Raw genomic sequence first — 26,921 nt, 5'->3', positions numbered from 1 at the left:
GAGTCAGAGGGTTTAGGAGAGGAAGTCATCTTCCTTATGAGTCAGAGGGTTTAGGAGAGGAAGTCACCTTCCTTATGAGTCAGAGGGTTTAGGAGAGGAAGTCATCTTCCTTATGAGTCAGAGGGTTTAGGAGAGGAAGTCACCTTCCTTATGAGTCAGAGGGTTTAGGAGAGGAAGTCACCTTCCTTATGAGTCAGAGGGTTTAGGAGAGGAAGTCACCTTCCTTATGAGTCAGAGGGTTTAGGAGAGGCTCTAAAACAACGTCATATTCCTGTCCAAAATAGGACTTAATGATGGGGGAGATAGAGAGTGTAGAGACAGTGATCTGGCGAGGGAGGGAGACAGAGAGTGTAGAGACAGTGATCTGGTGAGGGAGGGAGACAGAGAGTGTAGAGACAGTGATCTGGAGAGAGGGAGATAGAGGGTGTAGAGACAGTAATCTGGAGAGAGGGAGATAGAGAGTGTAGAGACAGTGATCTGGCGAGGGAGGGAGACAGAGAGTGTAGAGACAGTGATCTGGTGAGGGAGGGAGACAGAGAGTGTAGAGACAGTGATCTGGAGAGAGGGAGATAGAGGGTGTAGAGACAGTAATCTGGAGAGAGGGAGGGGGAGACAGAGGCTCCTTGTCCTTGTCACTAGCCCCTTCCCTCTAGACATCTGTTGCGATCTGAAATGATTTGATAGGTTTAAGCAATATGACAATAACTTTACCTTGCCCTCTGATAGTCTAGCTGGAACTTTCGACCACACCTATCAATTCCTCTCTGTTCATAAAGCGTCTCAGAGTGGGAGTGCTGATCTATGATCAGGCCTCCCGTGTCCATTTAACCTTGTGTATTATAATCTGAAAGGCACAACCCTAGACACTGACCCAAGATCAGCGTCTTGGGGCAGCTTCACCCTACACCTCTTCAGTCTCCCCACTCTGGGTGGTAGGTGGTTGTGGTCCATCGTGGCCTGTGCTGCCGTGCTGCTGGGATTGGCTGGGCTGGGTTCCTGGTGCGGTGCTGTGCTGCTGAGATTGGCTGGTCTGGGTTCCTGGTGCGGGGCTGTGCTGCTGGGATTGGCTGGGCTGGGTTCCTGGTGCGGGGCTGTGCTGCTGGGATTAGCTGGGCTGGGTTCCTGGTGCGGTGCTGTGCTGTAGTCTGAGGTGCTGATTTGTGGAGGAGATGGTTGTCAGGGGTCTTAGCTCGGAGCTGGAGAGCTCATCATCATCGTAGTGGTGATCGTCATGTTGTAGATACAAGGACACGCACACTTCAGGAGAAGTATGAAGAATCAGGATGCAGCCTCAGGTATGACGGTTCTGGTTGGCTGTGTAGCCTCACCTGTCCTGAGGAATAGGATTGGAGGTTATTGCCATATAGGTGAGTGGCCAGTGGGGGCTGTTTTCAGACGTTGCTGCGCAGTAGCCCCCCCTGTGGGTGTTCTGGTGTACTGCACTCTGACGAGGTCTTGGCTTTGTCCTTGTTGTTGTTGGGCTCGTTGTCTTTGATGATGTCATACTGACGACAGAACAGGAGGATCACACCTGAGGGAGGGAGGGAGGGAGGGGGGGGGAGGAGGGAGGGAGGGAGGGAGGGAGGGAGGGGGGGGAGGAGGGAGGGAGGTGGGGGGGGAGGGAGGGAGGGAGGGAGGGAGGGAGGGAGGGAGGGAGGGAGGGAGGGGGAGGGAGGGAGGGAGGGGGGGGGGGGGGGGAGGAGGGAGGGAGGGGGGGGAGGAGGGGGGGGGGGGGAGGGAGGGAGGGAGGGAGGGAGGGAGGGAGGGAGGGAGGGAGGGAGGGAGGGAGGGAGGGAGGGAGGGAGGGAGGGAGGGAGGGAGGGAAAGAGAAAGATGAGTGAGTTATGAAACAAGCTCCTTTATTTCACTGCCTGTGACTGACAGAGAGAGAGACAGAGGGAGAGACAAAGAGAGGTGGGGAGAAAGAGACAAAGACAAAGACAGAGGGAGAGACAGAGAGAGAGACAAAGAGAGGTGGGCAGAAAGAGACAAAGACAAAGACAGAGGGAGAGACAGAGAGAGAGACAAAGAGAGGTGGGGAGAAAGAGACAAAGACAAAGACAGAGGGAGAGACAGAGGGAGAGACAGAGGGAGAGACAAAGAGAGGTGGGGAGAAAGAGACAAAGACAAAGACAGAGGGAGAGACAGAGAGAGAGACAAAGAGAGGTGGGGAGAAAGAGACAAAGACAGAGGGAGAGACAGAGAGAGAGACAAAGAGAGGTGGGAGAAAGAGACAAAGACAAAGACAGAGGGAGAGACAGAGAGAGAGACAAAGAGAGGTGGGGAGAAAGAGACAAAGACAAAGACAGAGGGAGAGACAGAGAGAGAGACAAAGAGAGGTGGGGAGAAAGAGACAAAGACAAAGACAGAGGGAGAGACAGAGGGAGAGACAAAGAGAGGTGGGGAGAAAGAGACAAAGACAAAGACAGAGGGAGAGACAGAGAGAGAGAGACAAAGAGAGGTGGGGAGAAAGAGACAAAGACAGAGGGAGAGACAGAGAGAGAGACAAAGAGAGGTGGGGAGAAAGAGACAAAGACAAAGACAGAGGGAGAGACAGAGAGAGAGACAAAGAGAGGTGGGGAGAAAGAGACAAAGACAAAGACAGAGGGAGAGACAGAGAGAGAGACAAAGAGAGGTGGGGAGAAAGAGACAAAGACAAAGACAGAGGGAGAGACAGAGAGAGAGACAAAGAGAGGTGGGGAGAAAGAGACAAAGATAAAGACAGAGGGAGAGACAGAGAGAGAGACAGAGAGAGGTGGGGAGAAAGAGACAAAGACAAAGACAGAGGGAGAGACAGAGAGAGAGAGAGAGGGGGGAGAGAGAAAGACAAAGGGAGAGAGAAAGACAGAGAGAGACAAAGACAGACGGGGAGAGAGAGACAGAGAGATCCAAGAGACTATGCAAGAAGGGCCTTCTATGCCATCAAAAATAACATACAACTCAACATCCCAATTAGGATCTGGCTAAAAATACTTAAATCAGTTATATAACACATTGCCCTTTATGGTTGTGAGGTCTGGGGTCCGCTCACCTACCAAGAATTCACAAAATGGGACAAACACTCAATTGAGATTCTGCATGCAGAATTCTGCAAAAATATCTTCTGTGTACAATGTAAAACACCAAATAATGCATACAGAGCAGAATTTGGCCGATACCCACTAATGATCAAAATCCAGAAAAGAGCCGTTAAATTCTATAACTACCTAAAATGAAGCGATTCCAAAACCTTCCATAACAAAGCCATCACCTACAGCGAGATGAACCTGGAGAAGAGTCCCCTAAGCAAGCTGGTCCTGGGGCTCTGTTCACAAACACAAACACACCCTACAGAGCCCCAGGACAGAAGCACAATTAGACCCAACCAAATCATGAGAAAACAAAAAGATAATTACTTGACACATTGGAAAGAATTAACAAAAAAACAGTGTAAACTAGAATTATATTTGGCCCTAAACAGAGAGTACACATTGGCAGAATACCTGTCCACTGTGACTGACCCAAACTTAAGGAAAGCTTTGACTATGTACAGACTCAATGAGCATAGCCTTGCTATTGAGAAAGGCCACCGTAGGCAGACATGGCTCTCAAGAGAAGACAGGCTATGTGCTCACTGCCCACAAAATGAGGTGGAAACTGAGCTGCACTTCACAACCTCCTGCCAAATGTATGACCATATTAGAGACACATATTTCCCTCAGATTACACAGATCTACAAAGAATTTGAAAACAAATCCAATTTTGATAAACTCCCATATCTACTGGGTGAAATTCCACAGTGTGCCATCACAGCAGCAAGATGTGTGACCTGTTGCCACAAGAAAAGGGCAACCAGTGAAGAACAAGTGTAATGTTTACTGTTCATTTTTTAAATTGTTTATTTCACTTTTGTATATGATATATTTCACTTGTTTTGGCCAGTGACAGAGAGAGAGAGAGAGAGAGAGAGAGAGATGAAACTTGTTAATGTTAACATATGCTTCTATGCCAATAAAAAAACGTAAATTGAAATTTTAATTGAGGGAGCGAGAGAGAGAGAGAGAGAGAGAGAGATGAATCTCCTCTCCTCTCCACTATTCTCTCAGTCCTACTGTAGCTGCTGAGAGCTGCTATCTGCCTGTCTGTCTGCCTGTCTTTCTGTCTGTCTGCCTGTAAGCCTGTCTAACTGCCTGCGTGCCTCCCTGTCTGCCTGTCTACCTGTCTGTAATCCTGTCTGCCTGTAATCCTGTCTGTTTGCCTGCCTGCTAGCCTGCCTGTCTACCTGTCTGTCGTTCTGCCTGCCTGCCTGCTAGCCTGCCTGTCTACCTTTCTGTCGTTCTGCCTGCCTGTCTGTCTGTCTGTCTGTCTGGCTGTCTGTCGTTCTGCCTGCCTGTCTGTCTGTCTGTCTGTCTGTTTTCACCACCATCTACCAGTGCTCATCTCAAACAAAAAATCTAAGCATAATGAGGAATCTGTCTGGCATTACTATCGCCCCATAGGTCCAGTTTAAAAACGAAGGCAACTCTCTCTCTGTCTGTTTTCTCCTCACATGTAATGTCTTGTTTTCCCAGCCTTCTCTTCATTCCTGCTCTCTCTGTCTTCCATCTCATTCTTTACCTCTCTCTACTCTCTCTTCATTCCTGCTCTCTCTGTCTTCCATCTCTTTCTACTCTCTCTTCATTCCTGCTATCTCTGTCTTCCATCTCTTTCTACTCTCTCTTCATTCCTGCTCTCTCTGTCTTCCATCTCATTCTTTACCTCTCTCTACTCTCTCTTCATTCCTGCTCTCTCTGTCTTCCATCTCATTCTTTACCTCTCTCTACTCTCTCTCCATTCCTACTCTCTCTGTCTTCCATCTCATTCTTTACCTCTCTCTACTCTCTCTTCATTCCTGCTCTCTCTGTCTTCCATCTCTTTCTACTCTCTCTACTCTCTCTTCATTCCTGCTCTCTCTGTCTTCCATCTCATTCTTTACCTCTCTCTACTCTCTCTTCATTCCTGCTCTCTCTGTCTTCCATCTCTTTCTACTCTCTCTACTCTCTCTTCATTCCTGCTCTCTCTGTCTTCCATCTCTTTCTACTCTCTCTACTCTCTATTCATTCCTGCTCTCTCTGTCTTCCATCTCATTCTTTACCTCTCTCTACTCTCTCTTCATTCCTGCTCTCTCTGTCTTTCTACCAATCTTCTTCCTTCATCTTCCATCTTTTTTTCATTTGTATCTAGCTGGGTAATTGTGGACTCCATGTTTGAGTTATAGAGGTTCATCCAGTAGCGGTAGAGAGTCGGCTGTATGCATTCATAGCAGAGTGTGTAGATAAAACTGAGGGGTACACTACAAAGCAGGATCAAGGAGATAGTTATATCAGAATATTTAGACTAGTTAGCTGACTGTTTATTTTCTAGAAAGATAAGCTGGAAAAGGGTCGAATCGATTCAACACATGAAAACACAAACGATATCTAACTTAAGCTTTTTTAATGAACCGGAAAATCGCTAGTTATTTCTGGTTGCTTATCAAAGTCAGCCGGCCAAGTCATTGGTCATACTTTTTTAGTTTCTATCTCCGGTGATTTTTAGTTTCTAACTCCGGTGATTTTTAGTTTCTATCTCCGGTGATTTTTAGTTTCTATCTCCGGTGATTTTTAGTTTCTATCTCCGGTGATTTTTAGTTTATATCTCCGGTGATGTTTTGTTTCTATCTCCGGTGATTTTTAGTTTCTATCTCCGGTGATTTTTAGTTTCTATCTACGGTGATTTTTAGTTTCTATCTCCGGTGATTTTTAGTTTCTATCTCCGGTGATTTTTAGTTTCTATCTCCGGTGATTTTTAGTTTCTATCTCCGGTGATTTTTAGTTTCTATCTCAGGTGATTTTTAGTTTCTATCTCCGGTGATTTTTAGTTTATATCTCCGGTGATTTTTAGTTTCTATCTCCGGTGATTTTTTGTTTCTATCTCTCTAGTGCTTGTTAGTCTAGGATAACATTACATCAACAACAAAGTGCCAGATGTATGTTAACATTGTGTTAACGTTGTGTTTTGGTTGTGTTAATGTCGTGTTAATGTTGTGTTCCAGTTGTTAACGTTGTGATATGGTTGTGTTAACGTTGTGTTATGGTTCTGTTACACTTATGTTTGAAGTTGTAGTCATGGTTGAATAAGGTTCTCTTCCAGTCCACATGATGCATGAATGTGGTTGTGTTGTGTTATGGGTGTGATGTGATGCGGTTGTTTAATGGTTGTGTAGGCCTACCGGTTGAATTGTGGAAGTGGTTGTGTTGTGGTTGTATTATGGGTGTGATGTGATGCGGTTGTTTAATGGTTGTGTAGGCCAAATGGTTGAATTGTGGTTGTGTTATGGGTGTGATGTGATGTGGTTGTTTAATGGTTGTGTAGGCCTAATGGTTGAATTGTGGTTGTGGTTGTGTTGCGGTTGACATACCTGCCCACATGACGAGCACCACTACGATGATGATGAGCTCTCCAACTCTGAGCTGCACTGCCTGTTCCATCTCCTCCCTATTCACCTCGTCTGGAGAGAGGAGACACAGTTATACTGTAGGTAACTGTAGAAACCACACACACACACACCTACTTCATCACCATCTCATCTGGAGAAGAAAGGGAAGACATAACAACATGGAAATGAGATGTTGTAATCCTAGCAACCAGGGAAAATCAAACTTGTTTTGAGGAAGAGATGTGAGTCATCCTCACACCCCCAGCAGCCTTTTTTTGATGTCCCCTACTCTGTTTCCTCACAGCCATGTCCTGACCTTGGCTAATTAACATGTCGTTAGGATGAGGCTGATGACGATACCTCTGAGGAGAGAGAGAGAGAGTGGATTGGTTCTGCTCTATTCCTTTCAGATCTGTAAACACCAAAGGTGAAGCATCTAAGGCTGAAATGTGATGGGAGCAAACCTGGGTCTCAAACAGGAGTCACGATTAATCTGGGAAACCTGGGTCTCAAACAGGAGTCACGATTAATCTGGGAAACCTGGGTCTCAAACAGGAGTCACGATTAATCTGGGAAACCTGGGTCTCAAACAGGAGTCACGATTAATCTGGGAAACCTGGGTCTCAAACAGGAGTCACGATTAATCTGGGAAACCTGGGTCTCAAACAGGAGTCACGATTAATCTGGGAAACCTGGGTCTCAAACAGGAGTCACGATTAATCTGGGAAACCTGGGTCTCAAACAGGAGTCACGATTAATCTGGGAAACCTGGGTCTCAAACAGGAGTCACGATTAATCTGGGAAAGTTCAGTGCCTGGTCAGTCAGAGGAGCCTCCCTATGTCAGAGCCTCCTGAGTTAAGTAAGTAGGTAGTTAACCTTCAGAAAGTGAGAGCCTATGAAGGACCTGGTATTAAGAACCCTTAGACCCTGAATGGCACTTTAAAGACTGAGTGAGAGTTGGATTTCCGCAGACAGATGGCAGACTGAATGATGCTAGATACCCAGAGTCCCTGTGGTCATCAGTAGGCACACAGACTACTGACTACTGCAGGAGTTGAGAGAGATGAGGGAGAGAGAGAGAGAGACAGACCGAGAGAGAGGAAATACAGTGGCTAGTGAAAGTATTCACCCCCCTTTGCCATTTTTCCTATTTTGTTGACTTACAACCTGGAATTAAAATGGATTTTTATGGGCGGTTGTATCATTTGATTTACACAACATGCTTACCACTTTTTATTGTGAAACAAACAAGAAATAAGACACACAAAAAATTTAAACTTGAGTGTGCATATCTATTCACCCCCCAAAACTGCTCCAGCTCCTTCAAGTTGGATGGGTTCCGCTGGTGTACAGCAATCTTTAAGTCATACCACAGATTCACAATTGGATTGAGGTCTGGGCTTTGACTTGGCCATTCCAATACATTTACATGTTTCCCCTTAAAACACTTGAGTGTTGCTTTAGCAGTATGCTTAGGCTCATTGTCCTGCTGGAAGGTGAACCTCCGTTCCAGTCTCAAATCTCTGGAAGACTGAAACAGGTTTCCCTAAAGAATTTACCTGTACTTAGCGCCATCCATCATTCCTTGAATTCTGACCAGTTTCTCAGTCCCTGCTGATTTAAAAAACATACCCACAGCATGATGCTGCCACCACGCTTCACTGTGGGGATGGTGTTCTCAGGGTGATGAGAGGTGTTGAGTTTGTGCCAGACATAGCATTTTCCTTGATGGCCATAAAGCTCTCTCATCTGACCAGAGTACCTACTTTCATATATGTTTGGGGTGTCTCCCACATGCCTTTTGGTGAACACCAAATATGTTTGCTTATTTCTTTAAGCAATGGCTTTTTTTCTGGCCACTCTTCCGTAAAGCCCAACTCTGTGGAGTGTCTGGCTTAAAGTGGTCCTATGGACAGATACTCCAATCTCCGCTGTGGAGCTTTGCAGCTCCTTCAGAGTTATCTTTGGTCTCTTTGTTGCCTCTGATTAATGCCCTCCTTGCCTGGTCCCTGAGTTTTGGTGGGCGTTCCTCTCTTGGCAGGTTTGTTGTGGTGCCATATTCTTTTCATTTTTTAATAATGGATTTAATGGTGCTCCGTGGGATGTTCAAAGTTTCAGATATTTTTTTATAACCCAACCCTGATCTGTACTTCTCCACAACTTAGTCCCTGACCTGTTTGGAGAGCTCCTTGATCTTCATGGTGCCGCTTGCTTGGTGGTGTTGCAGACTCTGGGGCCTTTCAGAACAGGTGTATATATACACTGAGATCGTGTGACAGATAATGTGACACTTAGATTACGCACATTTAACTAACTATGTGACTTCTGAAGGTAATTGGTTGCACCAGATCTTATTTAGTGGCTTCATAGCAAAGGGGGTGAATACATATGCACGCACCACTGTTCCGTTTAGAATTTTGTGAAACATTGTCATTTTTTTCATTTCACTTCACCAATCTGGATCATGTCTATTTGTAGTGAGGTGCGTACTGGCGGCAGAGAAGTCAGGCGCAGGAGAGTGAAATCTGATTCACAACGGTGTCGTTTAATATCCATAAACCACCGTCAACAGAACAATACAATAAATGGGTCAAACAAAACCCGGTAAATACCAGCATACCGTTGTACAAGCACTATAAGAAACAATTACCCACAAGGACATGGGGGGGGGGGGGGGATTGGAACCAGGTGTGATGGAAGACAAGACAAAAACAATGGAAAATGAAAAGTGGATCAGCGATGGCTCGACGGTCGGTGACGTTGACCGCCGAAATGCCGCCCGAACAAGGAGAGGGACCAACTTCGGCGGAAATCGTGACGCTATTACTCGGAATCCAAATATAAATCAATTTAAATTATAGTTTGTAATAATACAAAATAGGAAAAATGCCAAGGGGGTTGAATCATTTTGCAAGGCACTGTAGACAGTATTAGGGTTGTGTTGTAATGGTGGTTATATAAACCAGATGGTAATAGGGATATTAGGGTTGTCTTGTACTGGTGGGCATATCAAATCAACGTTGATTTGTCACGTGTGCCGAATACAACAGGTGTAGTAGACCTTACAGTGAAATGCTGAATACAACAGGTGTAGTAGACCTCACAGTGAAATGCTGAATACAACAGGTGTAGTAGACCTTACAGTGAAATGCTGAATACAACAGGTGTAGTAGACCTCACAGTGAAATGCTGAATACAACAGGTGTAGTAGACCTTACAGTGAAATGCTGAATACAACAGGTGTAGTAGACCTTACAGTGAAATGCTGAATACAACAGGTGTAGTAGACCTTACAGTGAAATGCTGAATACAACAGGTGTAGTAGACCTCACAGTGAAATGCTGAATACAACAGGTGTAGTAGACCTTACAGTGAAATGCTGAATACAACAGGTGTAGTAGACCTTACAGTGAAATGCTGAATACAACAGGTGTAGTAGACCTTACAGTGAAATGCTGAATACAACAGGTGTAGTAGACCTTACAGTGAAATGCTGAATACAACAGGTGTAGTAGACCTTACAGTGAAATGCTGAATACAACAGGTGTAGTAGACCTTACAGTGAAATGCTGAATACAACAGGTGTAGTAGACCTTACAGTGAAATGCTGAATACAACAGGTGTAGTAGACCTCACAGTGAAATGCTGAATACAACAGGTGTAGTAGACCTCACAGTGAAATGCTGAATACAACAGGTGTAGTAGACCTTACAGTGAAATGCTGAATACAACAGGTGTAGTAGACCTTACAGTGAAATGCTGAATACAACAGGTGTAGTAGACCTCACAGTGAAATGCTGAATACAACAGGTGTAGTAGACCTCACAGTGAAATGCTGAATACAACAGGTGTAGTAGACCTCACAGTGAAATGCTGAATACAACAGGTGTAGTAGACCTCACAGTGAAATGCTGAATACAACAGGTGTAGTAGACCTCACAGTGAAATGCTGAATACAACAGGTGTAGTAGACCTTACAGTGAAATGCTGAATACAACAGGTGTAGTAGACCTCACAGTGAAATGCTGAATACAACAGGTGTAGTAGACCTCACAGTGAAATGCTGAATACAACAGGTGTAGTAGACCTCACAGTGAAATGCTGAATACAACAGGTGTAAACCTTACAGTGAAATGCTGAATACAACAGGTGTAAACCTTACAGTGAAATGCTGAATACAACAGGTGTAGTAGACCTTACAGTGAAATGCTGAATACAACAGGTGTAAACCTTACAGTGAAATGCTGAATACAACAGGTGTAGTAGACCTTACAGTGAAATGCTGAATACAACAGGTGTAGTAGACCTTACAGTGAAATGCTGAATACAACAGGTGTAGTAGACCTTACAGTGAAATGCTGAATACAACAGGTGTAGTAGACCTTACAGTGAAATGCTGAATACAACAGGTGTAGTAGACCTTACAGTGAAATGCTGAATACAACAGGTGTAGTAGACCTTACAGTGAAATGCTGAATACAACAGGTGTAGTAGACCTTACAGTGAAATGCTGAATACAACAGGTGTAGTAGACCTCACAGTGAAATGCTGAATACATAAAATGCTTACTTACAGGCTCTAACCAACCGTGCAAAAAAGGGATTAGGTGAACAATAGGTAAGTAAAGAAATAAAAACAACAGTAAAAAACAGTGAAAAATAACAGTAGAGAGGCTATATACAGTAGAGGTTATATACAGTAGAGAGGCTATATACAGTAGAGGTTATATACAGTAGAGAGGCTATATACAGTAGAGAGGCTTTATACAGTAGAGAGGCTATATACAGTAGCGAGGCTTTATACAGTAGAGAGGCTATATACAGTAGAGAGGCTATATACAGTAGAGAGGCTATATACAGTAGAGAGGCTTTATACAGTAGAGAGGCTTTATACAGTAGAGAGGCTATATACAGTAGAGAGGCTATATACAGTAGAGAGGCTTTATACAGTAGAGAGGCTTTATACAGTAGAGAGGCTTTATACAGTAGAGAGGCTATATACAGTAGAGAGGCTATATACAGTAGAGAGGCTTTATACAGTAGAGAGGCTTTATACAGTAGAGAGGCTTTATACAGTAGAGAGGCTATATACAGTAGAGAGGCTTTATACAGTAGAGAGGCTTTATACAGTAGAGAGGCTATATACAGTAGAGAGGCTTTATACAGTAGAGAGGCTTTATACAGTAGAGAGGCTTTATACAGTAGAGAGGCTATATACAGTAGAGAGGCTTTATACAGTAGAGAGGCTATATACAGTAGAGAGGCTTTATACAGTAGAGAGGCTTTATACAGTAGAGAGGCTATATACAGTAGAGAGGCTTTATACAGTAGAGAGGCTATATACAGTAGCGAGGCTATATACAGTAGAGAGGCTATATACAGTAGCGAGGCTATATACAGTAGAGAGACTATATACAGTAGAGAGGCTATATACAGTAGAGAGGCTTTATACAGTAGAGAGGCTATATACAGTAGAGAGGCTATATACAGTAGAGAGACTATATACAGTAGAGAGGCTATATACAGTAGAGAGGCTTTATACAGTAGAGAGGCTTTATACAGTAGAGAGGCTTTATACAGTAGAGAGGCTTTATACAGTAGTGAGACTATATACAGTAGAGAGGCTATATACAGTAGAGAGGCTTTATACAGTAGAGAGGCTTTATACAGTAGAGAGGCTATATACAGTAGAGAGGCTTTATACAGTAGAGAGGCTATATACAGTAGAGAGGCTATATACAGTAGAGAGGCTATATACAGTAGAGAGGCTATATACAGTAGAGAGGCTTTATACAGTAGCGAGGCTTTATACAGTAAAGAGGCTATATACAGTAGAGAGGCTTTATACAGTAGAGAGGCTATATACAGTAGAGAGGCTATATACAGTAGAGAGGCTTTATACAGTAGAGAGGCTATATACAGTAGACAGGCTATATACAGTAGAGAGGCTATATACAGTAGACAGGCTATATACAGTAGAGAGGCTATATACAGTAGAGAGGCTTTATACAGTAGACAGGCTATATACAGTAGAGAGGCTATATACAGTAGAGAGGCTATATACAGTAGAGAGGCTATATACAGTAGAGAGGCTATATACAGTAGAGGTTATATACAGTAGAGAGGCTATATACAGTAGAGAGGCTATATACAGTAGAGAGGCTATATACAGTAGAGGTTATATACAGTAGAGAGGCTATATACAGTAGAGAGGCTATATACAGTAGAGAGGCTATATACAGTAGAGGGGCTATATACAGTAGAGGTTATATACAGTAGAGAGGCTATATACAGTAGAGGGGCTATATACAGTAGAGGGGCTATATACAGTAGAGGTTATATACAGTAGAGAGGCTATATACAGTAGAGGGGCTATATACAGTAGAGGTTATATACAGTAGAGAGACTATATACAGTAGAGAGGCTATATACAGTAGAGAGACTATATACAGTAGAGAGACTATATACAGTAGAGAGGCTATATACAGTAGAGAGACTATATACAGTAGAGAGACTATATACAGTAGAGAGGCTATATACAGTAGAGAGGCTATATACAGTAGAGAGGCTATATACAGTAGAGGGGCTATATACAGTAGAGAGGCTATATACAGTAGAGAGGCTATATACAGTAGAGAGGCTATATACAGTAGAGAGACTATATACAGTAGAGAGGCTATATACAGTAGAGAGGCTATATACAGTAGAGAGGCTATATACAGTAGTGAGGCTATATACAGTAGAGAGGCTATATACAGTAGAGAGGCTATATACAGTAGAGAGGCTATATACAGTAGAGAGGCTATATACAGTAGAGAGACTATATACAGTAGAGAGGCTATATACAGTAGAGAGGCTTTATACAGTAGAGAGGCTTTATACAGTAGAGAGGCTTTATACAGTAGAGAGGCTTTATACAGTAGTGAGACTATATACAGTAGAGAGGCTATATACAGTAGAGAGGCTTTATACAGTAGAGAGGCTTTATACAGTAGAGAGGCTATATACAGTAGAGAGGCTTATACAGTAGAGAGGCTATATACAGTAGAGAGGCTATATACAGTAGAGAGGCTATATACAGTAGAGAGGCTATATACAGTAGAGAGGCTTTATACAGTAGCGAGGCTTTATACAGTAGAGAGGCTATATACAGTAGAGAGGCTTTATACAGTAGAGAGGCTATATACAGTAGAGAGGCTATATACAGTAGAGAGGCTTTATACAGTAGAGAGGCTATATACAGTAGACAGGCTATATACAGTAGAGAGGCTATATACAGTAGACAGGCTATATACAGTAGAGAGGCTATATACAGTAGAGAGGCTATATACAGTAGAGGTTATATACAGTAGAGAGGCTATATACAGTAGAGAGGCTATATACAGTAGAGAGGCTATATACAGTAGAGGTTATATACAGTAGAGAGGCTATATACAGTAGAGAGGCTATATACAGTAGAGAGGCTATATACAGTAGAGGGGCTATATACAGTAGAGGTTATATACAGTAGAGAGGCTATATACAGTAGAGGGGCTATATACAGTAGAGGGGCTATATACAGTAGAGGTTATATACAGTAGAGAGGCTATATACAGTAGAGGGGCTATATACAGTAGAGGTTATACACAGTAGAGAGACTATATACAGTAGAGAGGCTATATACAGTAGAGAGACTATATACAGTAGAGAGACTATATACAGTAGACAGGCTATATACAGTAGACAGGCTATATACAGTAGAGAGACTATATACAGTAGAGAGGCTATATACAGTAGACAGGCTATATACAGTAGAGAGACTATATACAGTAGAGAGGCTATATACAGTAGAGAGGCTACATACAGTAGAGAGGTTATATACAGTAGAGAGGTTATATACAGTAGAGGGGCTATATACAGTAGAGGTTATATACAGTAGAGAGGCTATATACAGTAGAGAGGTTATATACAGTAGAGAGGCTATATACAGTAGAGGTTATATACAGTAGAGAGGCTATATACAGTAGAGAGGCTATATACAGTAGAGAGGCTTTATACAGTAGCGAGGCTTTATACAGTAGAGAGGCTATATACAGTAGAGAGGCTTTATACAGTAGAGAGGCTATATACAGTAGAGAGGCTATATACAGTAGAGAGGCTTTATACAGTAGAGAGGCTATATACAGTAGACAGGCTATATACAGTAGAGAGGCTATATACAGTAGACAGGCTATATACAGTAGAGAGGCTATATACAGTAGAGAGGCTTTATACAGTAGACAGGCTATATACAGTAGAGAGGCTATATACAGTAGAGAGAATATATATACAGTAGAGAGGCTATATAAAGTAGAGGTTATATACAGTAGAGAGGCTATATACAGTAGAGAGGCTATATACAGTAGAGAGGCTATATACAGTAGAGCTTATATACAGTAGAGAGGCTATATACAGTAGAGAGGCTATATACAGTAGAGAGGCTATATACAGTAGAGGGGCTATATACAGTAGAGGTTATATACAGTAGAGAGGCTATATACAGTAGAGGGGCTATATACAGTAGAGGGGCTATATACAGTAGAGGTTATATACAGTAGAGAGGCTATATACAGTAGAGGGGCTATATACAGTAGAGGTTATATACAGTAGAGAGACTATATACAGTAGAGAGGCTATATACAGTAGAGAGACTATATACAGTAGAGAGACTATATACAGTAGAGAGGCTATATACAGTAGAGAGACTATATACAGTAGAGAGACTATATACAGTAGAGAGGCTATATACAGTAGAGAGGCTATATACAGTAGAGGGGCTATATACAGTAGAGAGGCTATATACAGTAGAGAGACTATATACAGTAGAGAGGCTATATACAGTAGAGAGGCTATATACAGTAGAGAGGCTATATACAGTAGTGAGGCTATATACAGTAGAGAGGCTATATACAGTAGAGAGGCTATATACAGTAGAGAGGCTATATACAGTAGAGAGGCTATATACAGTAGAGAGGCTATATACAGTAGACAGGCTATATACAGTAGAGAGACTATATACAGTAGAGAGACTATATACAGTAGACAGGCTATATACAGTAGACAGGCTATATACAGTAGAGAGACTATATACAGTAGAGAGGCTATATACAGTAGAGAGGCTTTATACAGTAGAGAGGCTATATACAGTAGAGAGGCTTTATACAGTAGAGAGGCTATATACAGTAGAGAGGCTATATACAGTAGAGAGGCTATATACAGTAGAGGTTATATACAGTAGAGAGGCTATATACAGTAGAGAGGCTATATACAGTAGAGAGGCTATATACAGTAGAGGGGCTATATACAGTAGAGGTTATATACAGTAGAGAGGCTATATACAGTAGAGGGGCTATATACAGTAGAGGGGCTATATACAGTAGAGGTTATATACAGTAGAGAGGCTATATACAGTAGAGGGGCTATATACAGTAGAGGTTATATACAGTAGAGAGACTATATACAGTAGAGAGGCTATATACAGTAGAGAGACTATATACAGTAGAGAGACTATATACAGTAGAGAGGCTATATACAGTAGAGAGACTATATACAGTAGAGAGACTATATACAGTAGAGAGGCTATATACAGTAGAGAGGCTATATACAGTAGAGGGGCTATATACAGTAGAGAGGCTATATACAGTAGAGAGGCTATATACAGTAGAGAGGCTATATACAGTAGAGAGGCTATATACAGTAGAGAGACTATATACAGTAGAGAGGCTATATACAGTAGAGAGGCTATATACAGTAGAGAGGCTATATACAGTAGTGAGGCTATATACAGTAGAGAGGCTATATACAGTAGAGAGGCTATATACAGTAGAGAGGCTATATACAGTAGAGAGGCTATATACAGTAGAGAGGCTATATACAATAGAGAGACTATATACAGTAGAGAGACTATATACAGTAGACAGGCTATATACAGTAGACAGGCTATATACAGTAGAGAGACTATATACAGTAGAGCGGCTATATACAGTAGATAGGCTATATACAGTAGAGAGACTATATACAGTAGAGAGGCTATATACAGTAGAGAGGCTACATACAGTAGAGAGGCTATATACAGTAGAGAGGTTATATACAGTAGAGGGGCTATATACAGTAGAGAGGCTATATACAGTAGAGAGGTTATATACAGTAGAGAGGTTATATACAGTAGAGAGGCTATATACAGTAGAGGTTATATACAGTAGAGAGGTTATATACAGTAGAGGGGCTATATACAGTAGAGGGGTTATATACAGTAGAGAGGCTATATACAGTAGAGAGGCTATATACAGTAGAGAGGCTATATACAGTAGAGAGGCTATATACAGTAGAGGTTATATACAGTAGAGAGGCTATATACAGTAGAGAGGCTATATACAGTAGAGAGACTATATACAGTAGAGGTTATATACAGTAGAGAGGCTATATACAGTAGAGAGGCTATATACAGTAGAGAGGCTATATACAGTAGAGGGGCTATATACAGTAGAGGTTATATACAGTAGAGAGGCTATATACAGTAGAGGGGCTATATACAGTAGAGGGGCTATATACAGTAGAGGTTATATACAGTAGAGAGGCTATATACAGTAGAGGGGCTATATACAGTAGAGGTTATATACAGTAGAGAGGCTATATACAGTAGAGAGGCTATATACAGTAGAGGTTATATACAGTAGAGAGGCTATATACAGTAGAGGGGCTATATACAGTAGAGGTTCTATACAGTAGAGAGACTATATACAGTAGAGAGGCTATATACAGTAGAGGGGCTATATACAGTAGAGGTTATATACAGTAGAGAGGCTATATACAGTAGAGAGGCTATATACAGTAGAGGTTATATACAGTAGAGGTTATATACAGTAGAGAGGCTATATACAGTAGAGGGGCTATATACAGTAGAGGTTATATACAGTAGAGAGGCTATATACAGTAGAGAGGCTATATACAGTAGAGAGGCTTTATACAGTAGAGGTTATATACAGTAGAGAGGCTATATACAGTAGAGGTTATATACAGTAGAGGTTATATACAGTAGAGAGGCTATATACAGTAGAGAGGCTATTTACAGTAGAGAGGCTATATACAGTAGAGAGGCTATATACAGTAGTGAGGCTATATACAGTAGAGAGGCTATATACAGTAGAGAGGCTATATACAGTAGAGAGGCTATATACAGTAGAGAGGCTTTATACAGTAGAGGGGCTATATACAGTAGAGGTTATATACAGTAGAGAGGCCATATACAGTAGAGAGGCTATATAGAGTAGAGAGGCTTTATACAGTAGAGGTTATATACAGTAGAGAGGCTATATACAGTAGAGAGGCTATATACAGTAGAGGTTATATACAGTAGAGGTTATATACAGTAGAGAGGCTATATACAGTAGAGAGGCTATATACAGTAGTGAGGCTATATACAGTAGAGAGGCTATATACAGTAGAGAGGCTATATACAGTAGAGAGGCTATAACAGTAGAGAGGCTATATACAGTAGAGAGGCTATATACAGTAGAGAGGCTATATACAGTAGAGAGGCTATATACAGTAGAGAGGCTATATACAGTAGAGAGGCTATATACAGTAGTGAGGCTATATACAGTAGAGAGGCTATATACAGTAGAGATGCTATATACAGTAGTGAGGCCATATACAGTAGAGAGGCTATATACAGTAGAGAGGCTATATACAGTAGAGAGGCTTTATACAGTAGAGAGGCAATATACAGTAGAGAGGCTATATACAGTAGAGAGGCTTTATACAGTAGAGAGGCTATATACAGTAGAGAGGCTTTATACAGTAGAGAGGCTATATACAGTAGAGAGGCTATATACAGTAGAGAGACTATATACAGTAGAGAGGCTATATACAGTAGAGAGGCTTTATACAGTAGAGAGGCTTTATACAGTAGAGAGGCTTTATACAGTAGAGAGGCTATATACAGTAGAGAGGCTATATACAGTAGAGAGACTATATGCAGTAGAGAGGTTATATACAGTAGAGAGGCTATAACAGTAGAGAGGCTATATACAGTAGAGAGGCTATATACAGTAGAGAGGCTATAACAGTAGAGAGGCTATAACAGTAGAGAGGCTATATACAGTAGAGAGGCTATATACAGTAGAGAGGCTTTATACAGTAGAGAGGCTATATACAGTAGAGAGGCTTTATACAGTAGAGAGGCTATATACAGTAGAGAGGCTTTATACAGTAGAGAGGCTATATACAGTAGAGAGGCTATATACAGTAGAGAGGCTTTATACAGTAGAGAGGCTATATACAGTAGAGAGGCTATATACAGTAGAGAGGCTTTATACAGTAGAGAGGCTATATACAGTAGAGAGGCTTTATACAGTAGAGAGGCTATATACAGTAGAGAGGCTATATACAGTAGAGAGACTATATACAGTAGAGAGGCTATATACAGTAGAGAGGCTTTATACAGTAGAGAGGATTTATACAGTAGAGAGGCTATATACAGTAGAGAGGCTATATACAGTAGAGAGACTATATACAGTAGAGAGGCTATATACAGTAGAGAGGCTTTATACAGTAGTGAGGCTATATACAGTAGAGAGGCTATATACAGTAGAGAGGCTTTATACAGTAGAGAGACTATATACAGTAGAGAGGCTATATACAGTAGAGAGGCTATATACAGTAGAGAGACTATATACAGTAGAGAGGCTATATACAGTAGAGAGGCTTTATACAGTAGAGAGACTATATACAGTAGAGAGGCTATATACAGTAGAGAGGCTATATACAGTAGAGGGGCTATATACAGTAGAGAGGCTATATACAGTAGAGAGGCTTTATACAGTAGAGAGGCTATATACAGTAGAGAGGCTATATACAGTAGAGAGGCTATATACAGTAGAGAGGCTTTATACAGTAGAGAGACTATATACAGTAGAGAGGCTTTATACAGTAGAGAGGCTATATACAGTAGAGAGGCTTTATACAGTAGAGAGGCTTTATACAGTAGAGAGACTATATACAGTAGAGAGGCTTTATACAGTAGAGAGGCTATATACAGTAGAGAGGCTTTATACAGTAGAGAGGCTTTATACAGTAGAGAGACTATATACAGTAGAGAGGCTTTATACAGTAGCGAGGCTTTATACAGTAGAGAGGCTATATACAGTAGAGAGGCTTTATACAGTAGAGAGGCTATATACAGTAGAGAGGCTATATACAGTAGAGAGGCTTTATACAGTAGAGAGGCTATATACAGTAGAGAGGCTTTATACAGTAGAGAGCTATATACAGTAGAGAGGCTATATACAGTAGAGAGACTATATACAGTAGAGAGGCTATATACAGTAGAGAGGCTTTATACAGTAGAGAGGCTTTATACAGTAGAGAGGCTATATACAGTAGAGAGGCTATATACAGTAGAGAGACTATATACAGTAGAGAGGCTATATACAGTAGAGAGGCTTTATACAGTAGAGAGGCTATATACAGTAGAGAGGCTTTATACAGTAGAGAGGCTTTATACAGTAGAGAGACTATATACAGTAGAGAGGCTTTATACAGTAGAGAGGCTATATACAGTAGAGAGGCTTTATACAGTAGAGAGGCTTTATACAGTAGAGAGACTATATACAGTAGAGAGGCTTTATACAGTAGCGAGGCTTTATACAGTAGAGGGGCTATATACAGTAGAGAGACTATATACAGTAGAGAGGCTTTATACAGTAGAGAGGCTATATACAGTAGAGAGACTATATACAGTATAGGGGTTATATACAGTAGAGCGGCTATATACAGTAGAGAGGCTTTATACAGTAGAGAGGCTATATACAGTAGAGAGGCTTTATACAGTAGAGAGGCTTTATACAGTAGAGAGACTATATACAGTAGAGAGGCTTTATACAGTAGCGAGGCTTTATACAGTAGAGGGGCTATATACAGTAGAGAGACTATATACAGTAGAGAGGCTTTATACAGTAGAGAGGCTATATACAGTAGAGAGACTATATACAGTAGAGAGGCTTTATACAGTAGAGAGGTTATATACAGTAGAGAGACTATATACAGTAGAGAGGTTATATACAGTAGAGAGGTTATATACAGTAGAGAGACTATATACAGTAGAGAGGTTATATACAGTAGAGAGGCTATATACAGTAGAGAGACTATATACAGTAGAGAGACTATATGCAGTAGAGAGGCTATATACAGTAGAGAGGCTATATACAGTAGAGAGACTATATACAGTAGAGAGGCTATATACAGTAGAGAGGCGTTATACAGTAGAGAGACTATATACAGTAGAGAGGCTATATACAGTAGAGAGGCTTTATACAGTAGAGGGGCTATATACAGTAGAGAGGCTATATACAGTAGAGAGGCTATATACAGTAGAGAGGCTATATACAGTAGAGAGGCTATAAACAGTAGAGAGACTATATACAGTAGAGAGGCTATATACAGTAGAGAGGCTTTATACAGTAGTGAGGCTATATACAGTAGAGAGGCTATATACAGTAGAGAGGCTTTATACAGTAGAGAGGCTATATACAGTAGAGAGGCTATATACAGTAGAGGCTATATACAGTAGAGAGGCTATATACAGTAGAGAGGCTTTATACAGTAGAGAGGCTTTATACAGTAGAGAGACTATATACAGTAGAGAGGCTTTATACAGTAGCGAGGCTTTATACAGTAGAGGGGCTATATACAGTAGAGAGACTATATACAGTAGAGAGGCTTTATACAGTAGAGAGGCTATATACAGTAGAGAGACTATATACAGTATAGGGGTTATATACAGTAGAGCGGCTATATACAGTAGAGAGGCTTTATACAGTAGAGAGGCTATATACAGTAGAGAGGCTTTATACAGTAGAGAGGCTTTATACAGTAGAGAGACTATATACAGTAGAGAGGCTTTATACAGTAGCGAGGCTTTATACAGTAGAGGGGCTATATACAGTAGAGAGACTATATACAGTAGAGAGGCTTTATACAGTAGAGAGGCTATATACAGTAGAGAGACTATATACAGTAGAGAGGCTTTATACAGTAGAGAGGTTATATACAGTAGAGAGACTATATACAGTAGAGAGGTTATATACAGTAGAGAGGTTATATACAGTAGAGAGACTATATACAGTAGAGAGGTTATATACAGTAGAGAGGCTATATACAGTAGAGAGACTATATACAGTAGAGAGACTATATGCAGTAGAGAGGCTATATACAGTAGAGAGGCTATATACAGTAGAGAGACTATATACAGTAGAGAGGCTATATACAGTAGAGAGGCTTTATACAGTAGAGAGACTATATACAGTAGAGAGGCTATATACAGTAGAGAGGCTTTATACAGTAGAGGGGCTATATACAGTAGAGAGGCTATATACAGTAGAGAGGCTATATACAGTAGAGAGGCTATATACAGTAGAGAGGCTATAAACAGTAGAGAGACTATATACAGTAGAGAGGCTATATACAGTAGAGAGGCTTTATACAGTAGTGAGGCTATATACAGTAGAGAGGCTATATACAGTAGAGAGGCTTTATACAGTAGAGAGGCTATATACAGTAGAGAGGCTATATACAGTAGAGGCTATATACAGTAGAGAGACTATATACAGTAGAGAGGCTATATACAGTAGAGAGGCTTTATACAGTAGAGAGACTATATACAGTAGAGAGGCTATATACAGTAGAGAGGCTTTATACAGTAGAGGGGCTATATACAGTAGAGAGGCTATATACAGTAGAGAGGCTTTATACAGTAGAGAGGCTATATACAGTAGAGAGGCTATATACAGTAGAGAGGCTATATACAGTAGAGAGGCTTTATACAGTAGAGAGACTATATACAGTAGAGAGGCTTTATACAGTAGAGAGGCTATATACAGTAGAGAGGCTTTATACAGTAGAGAGGCTTTATACAGTAGAGAGACTATATACAGTAGAGAGGCTTTATACAGTAGAGAGGCTATATACAGTAGAGAGGCTTTATACAGTAGAGAGGCTTTATACAGTAGAGAGACTATATACAGTAGAGAGGCTATATTCAGTAGAGAGGCTTTATACAGTAGAGAGGCTATATACAGTAGAGAGGCTTTATACAGTAGAGAGGCTATATACAGTAGAGAGGCTATATACAGTAGAGAGACTATATACAGTAGAGAGGCTATATACAGTAGAGAGGCTTTATACAGTAGAGAGGCTTTATACAGTAGAGAGGCTATATACAGTAGAGAGGCTATATACAGTAGAGAGACTATATACAGTAGAGAGGCTATATACAGTAGAGAGGCTTTATACAGTAGTGAGGCTATATACAGTAGAGAGGCTATATACAGTAGAGAGGCTTTATACAGTAGAGAGACTATATACAGTAGAGAGGCTATATACAGTAGAGAGGCTATATACAGTAGAGAGACTATATACAGTAGAGAGGCTATATACAGTAGAGAGGCTTTATACAGTAGAGAGGCTTTATACAGTAGAGAGACTATATACAGTAGAGAGGCTATATACAGTAGAGAGGCTTTATACAGTAGAGAGACTATATACAGTAGAGAGGCTATATACAGTAGAGAGGCTTTATACAGTAGAGAGACTATATACAGTAGAGAGGCTATATACAGTAGAGAGGCTTTATACAGTAGAGGGGCTATATACAGTAGAGAGGCTATATACAGTAGAGAGGCTTTATACAGTAGAGAGGATATATACAGTAGAGAGGCTATATACAGTAGAGAGGCTATATACAGTAGAGAGGCTTTATACAGTAGAGAGACTATATACAGTAGAGAGGCTTTATACAGTAGAGAGGCTATATACAGTAGAGAGGCTTTATACAGTAGAGAGGCTTTATACAGTAGAGAGACTATATACAGTAGAGAGGCTTTATACAGTAGAGAGGCTATATACAGTAGAGAGGCTTTATACAGTAGAGAGGCTTTATACAGTAGAGAGACTATATACAGTAGAGAGGCTTTATACAGTAGCGAGGCTTTATACAGTAGAGGGGCTATATACAGTAGAGAGACTATATACAGTAGAGAGGCTTTATACAGTAGAGAGGCTATATACAGTAGAGAGACTATATACAGTAGAGGGGCTATATACAGTAGAGCGGCTATATACAGTAGAGAGGCTTTATGCAGTAGAGAGACTATATACAGTAGAGAGGCTTTATACAGTAGCGAGGCTTTATACAGTAGAGGGGCTATATACAGTAGAGAGACTATATACAGTAGAGAGGCTTTATACAGTAGAGAGGCTATATACAGTAGAGAGACTATATACAGTAGAGAGGCTTTATACAGTAGAGAGACTATATGCAGTAGGCAGGTTATATACAGTAGAGAGGCTATAACAGTAGAGAGGCTATATACAGTAGAGAGGCTATATACAGTAGAGAGGCTATATACAGTAGTGAGGCTATATACAGTAGAGAGGCTATAACAATAGAGAGGCTATATACAGTAGAGAGGCTATATACAGTAGAGAGGCTATATACAGTAGAGAGACTATATACAGTAGAGAGACTATATACAGTAGAGAGGCTATATACAGTAGAGAGACTATATACAGTAGAGAGGCTATATACAGTAGAGAGGTTATAACAGTAGAGAGGCTATATACAGTAGAGAGACTATATACAGTAGAGAGACTATATACAGTAGAGAGGCTATATACAGTAGAGAGACTATATACTTTAGGGAGGCTACATTCAGTAGAGGTTATTTACAGGCACCGGTTGGTCAGGCTGATTGAGGTAGTATGTACATGTAGATATGGTTAAAGTGACTGTGAATACAGTGGGGCAAAAAAGTGATTATTCAGTCACCAATTGTGCAAGTTCTCCCACTTAAAAAGATGAGAGAGGCCTGTAATTTTCATCATAGGTACACTTCAACTATGACAGACAAAATGAGAAAAAAAAATCCAGAAAATCACATTGTAGGATTTTTAAAGAATTTATTTGCAAATTATGGTGGAAAATAAGTATTTGGTCAATAACAAAAGTTTATCTCAATACTTTGTTATATACCCTTTGTTGGCAATGACAGAGGTCAAACGTTTTCTGTAAGTCTTCACACACTGTTGCTGGTATTTTGGCCCATTCCTCCATGCAGATATCCTCTAGAACAGTGATGTTTTGGGGCTGTTGCTGGGCAACACAGACTTTCAACTCCCTCCAAAGATTTTCCATGGGGTTGAGATCTGGAGACTGGCTAGGCCACTCCAGGACCTTGAAATGCTCCTTACGAAGCCACTCCTTTGTTGCCCAGGTGGTGTGTTTGGGATCATTGTCATGCTGAAAGACCCAGCCACGTTTCATCTTCAATGCCCTTGCTGATGGAAGGAGGTTTTCACTCAAAATCTCACGATACATGGTCCCATTCATTCTTTCCTTTACATGGATCAGTCGTCCTGGTCCCTTTGCAGAAAAACAGCCCCAAAGCATGATGTTTCCACCCCCATGCTTCACAGTAGGTATGGTGTTCTTTGGATGCAACTCAGCATTCTTTGTCCTCCAAACATGACGAGTTTAGTTTTTACCCAAAAGTTATATTTTGGTTTCATCTGACCATATGACATTCTCCCAATCTTCTTCTGGATCATCCAAATGCTCTTTAGCAAACTTCAGACGGGCCTGGACATGGACTGGCTTAAGCAGGGGGACACGTCTGGCACTGCAGGATTTGAGTCCCTGGCGGCGTAGTGTGTTACTGATGGTAGGCTTTGTTACTTTGGTCCCAGCTCTCTGCAGGTCATTCACTAGGTCCCCCCGTGTGGTTCTGGGATTTTTACTCACCGTTCTTGTGATCATTTTGACCCCACGGGGTGAGATCTTGCGTGGAGCCCCAGATCGAGGGAGATTATCAGTGGTTTTGTATGTTTTCCATTTCCTAGTAATTGCTCCCACAGTTGATTTCTTCAAACCAAGCTGCTTACCTATCGCAGATTCAGTCTTCCCAGCCTGGTGCAGGTCTACAATTTTGTTTCTGGTGTCCTTTGACAGCTCTTTGGTCTTGGCCATAGTGGAGTTTGGAGTGTGACTGTTTGAGGTTGTGGACAGGTGTCTTTTATACTGATAACAAGTTCAAACAGGTGCCATTAATACAGATAACGAGTGGAGGACAGAGGAGCCTCTTAAAGAAGAAGTTACAGGTCTGTGAGAGCCAGAAATCTTGCTTGTTTGAAGGTGACCAAATACTTATTTTCCACCATAATTTGCTAATAAATTCATAAAAAATCCTACAATGTAATTTTCTGGATTTTTTTTTCTCATTTTGTCTGTCATAGTTGAAGTGTACCTATGATAAAAAATACAGGCCTCTCTCATCTTTTTAAGTGGGAGAACTTGCACAATTGGTGGCTGACTAAATACTTTTTTTGCCCCACTGTATATGATAAACAGAGACTAGCAGAAGCGTAAAAAGAGGGGGTGGTGGGACACAATGCAGATAGCCTGGTTAGCCAATGTGCGGGAGCACTGGTTGGTAGACCCAATTGAGGTAGTATGTACATGAGTGTATAGTTAAAGTGATGGGTTGTATTGATTCATAGGAGGGAGAGGAGGGACGGGAACATAATGACTGGTGTGTGTGGTGTGTAGTGTGTGTGGTGTGTGTGTGTGTGTGTTGATTTATAGTGGAGAGAGGAGATAGAGACGTCGTAATGAGTGGTGATTTAATCATGGCTCCTAATGAATCACAACTCACCTCACACTGTCACCACAGGGCTGGAGGTAACGTATTAGAGAGAAGCACACACACACACACACACACACACACACACACACACACACACACACACACACACACACACACACACACACACACACACACACACACACACACACACACACACACGAACACACACACACACACACACACACACACACATACAAATGCACTGACACACACATACAAACGCACACAGATACACACGCACACACACCGCAAACAGAGATGTCACCTGGCGGCCGTCATATATGACTAATGATAACCAGAGCAGTTGTCACACACACAAACACACACACACACCATACACACAAACACACACACATTCGCGCGCACACACACCACACACAGAGATGTCATCTGGCGGCTGTCACCTGGCGGCTGTCATATATGACTAATGATAACCAGAGCAGTTGTCACACACACAAACACACACACACCACACACACACAAACACACACACACACACACCACACACACACAGACACACTCACACAAACACAACCCCACTCTCATACTCATGGAAATGAACACACACACCCCACACTCACACTCACGCACATGCACACACACACACACACACCACACACACACAAACACACCACACTCACACTCACGCACATGAACACACACACACACACGCACATACAAATGCACTGACACACACATACAAACGCACACAGACACACGCGCACACGCACATGAACACACACACATCTGTCCATTGCGGATGCCCACCT

At 41.5% G+C, this 26,921-nt stretch overlaps 1 protein-coding gene across 1 annotated transcript in view; it reads right to left on the bottom strand.

Annotated features, from left to right (window-relative positions):
* Positions 1–520: 520 nt before the first annotated feature.
* The window catches only part of fndc5b (fibronectin type III domain containing 5b), a 44,557-nt gene continuing 18,156 nt past the window's right edge, over positions 521–26,921 (bottom strand). Inside the window, exons 4-5 of the mRNA XM_031793764.1 lie at positions 6,419–6,508; positions 521–1,531 (exon numbers count right to left, since the gene is read on the bottom strand). Coding sequence (XP_031649624.1) covers positions 1,392–1,531; positions 6,419–6,508 — 230 coding nt within the window. The 3' untranslated portion in view covers positions 521–1,391. The remainder of the gene's footprint in view (positions 1,532–6,418; positions 6,509–26,921) is intronic.

The sequence above is a fragment of the Oncorhynchus kisutch genome, linkage group LG17, assembly GCF_002021735.2.
Source record: "Oncorhynchus kisutch isolate 150728-3 linkage group LG17, Okis_V2, whole genome shotgun sequence".
Classification (NCBI taxonomy): Eukaryota; Metazoa; Chordata; class Actinopteri; order Salmoniformes; family Salmonidae; genus Oncorhynchus; species Oncorhynchus kisutch.
Note: the sequence above shows the minus strand (reverse complement) of the source record. Positions and strands in the feature narration are given on the sequence as shown.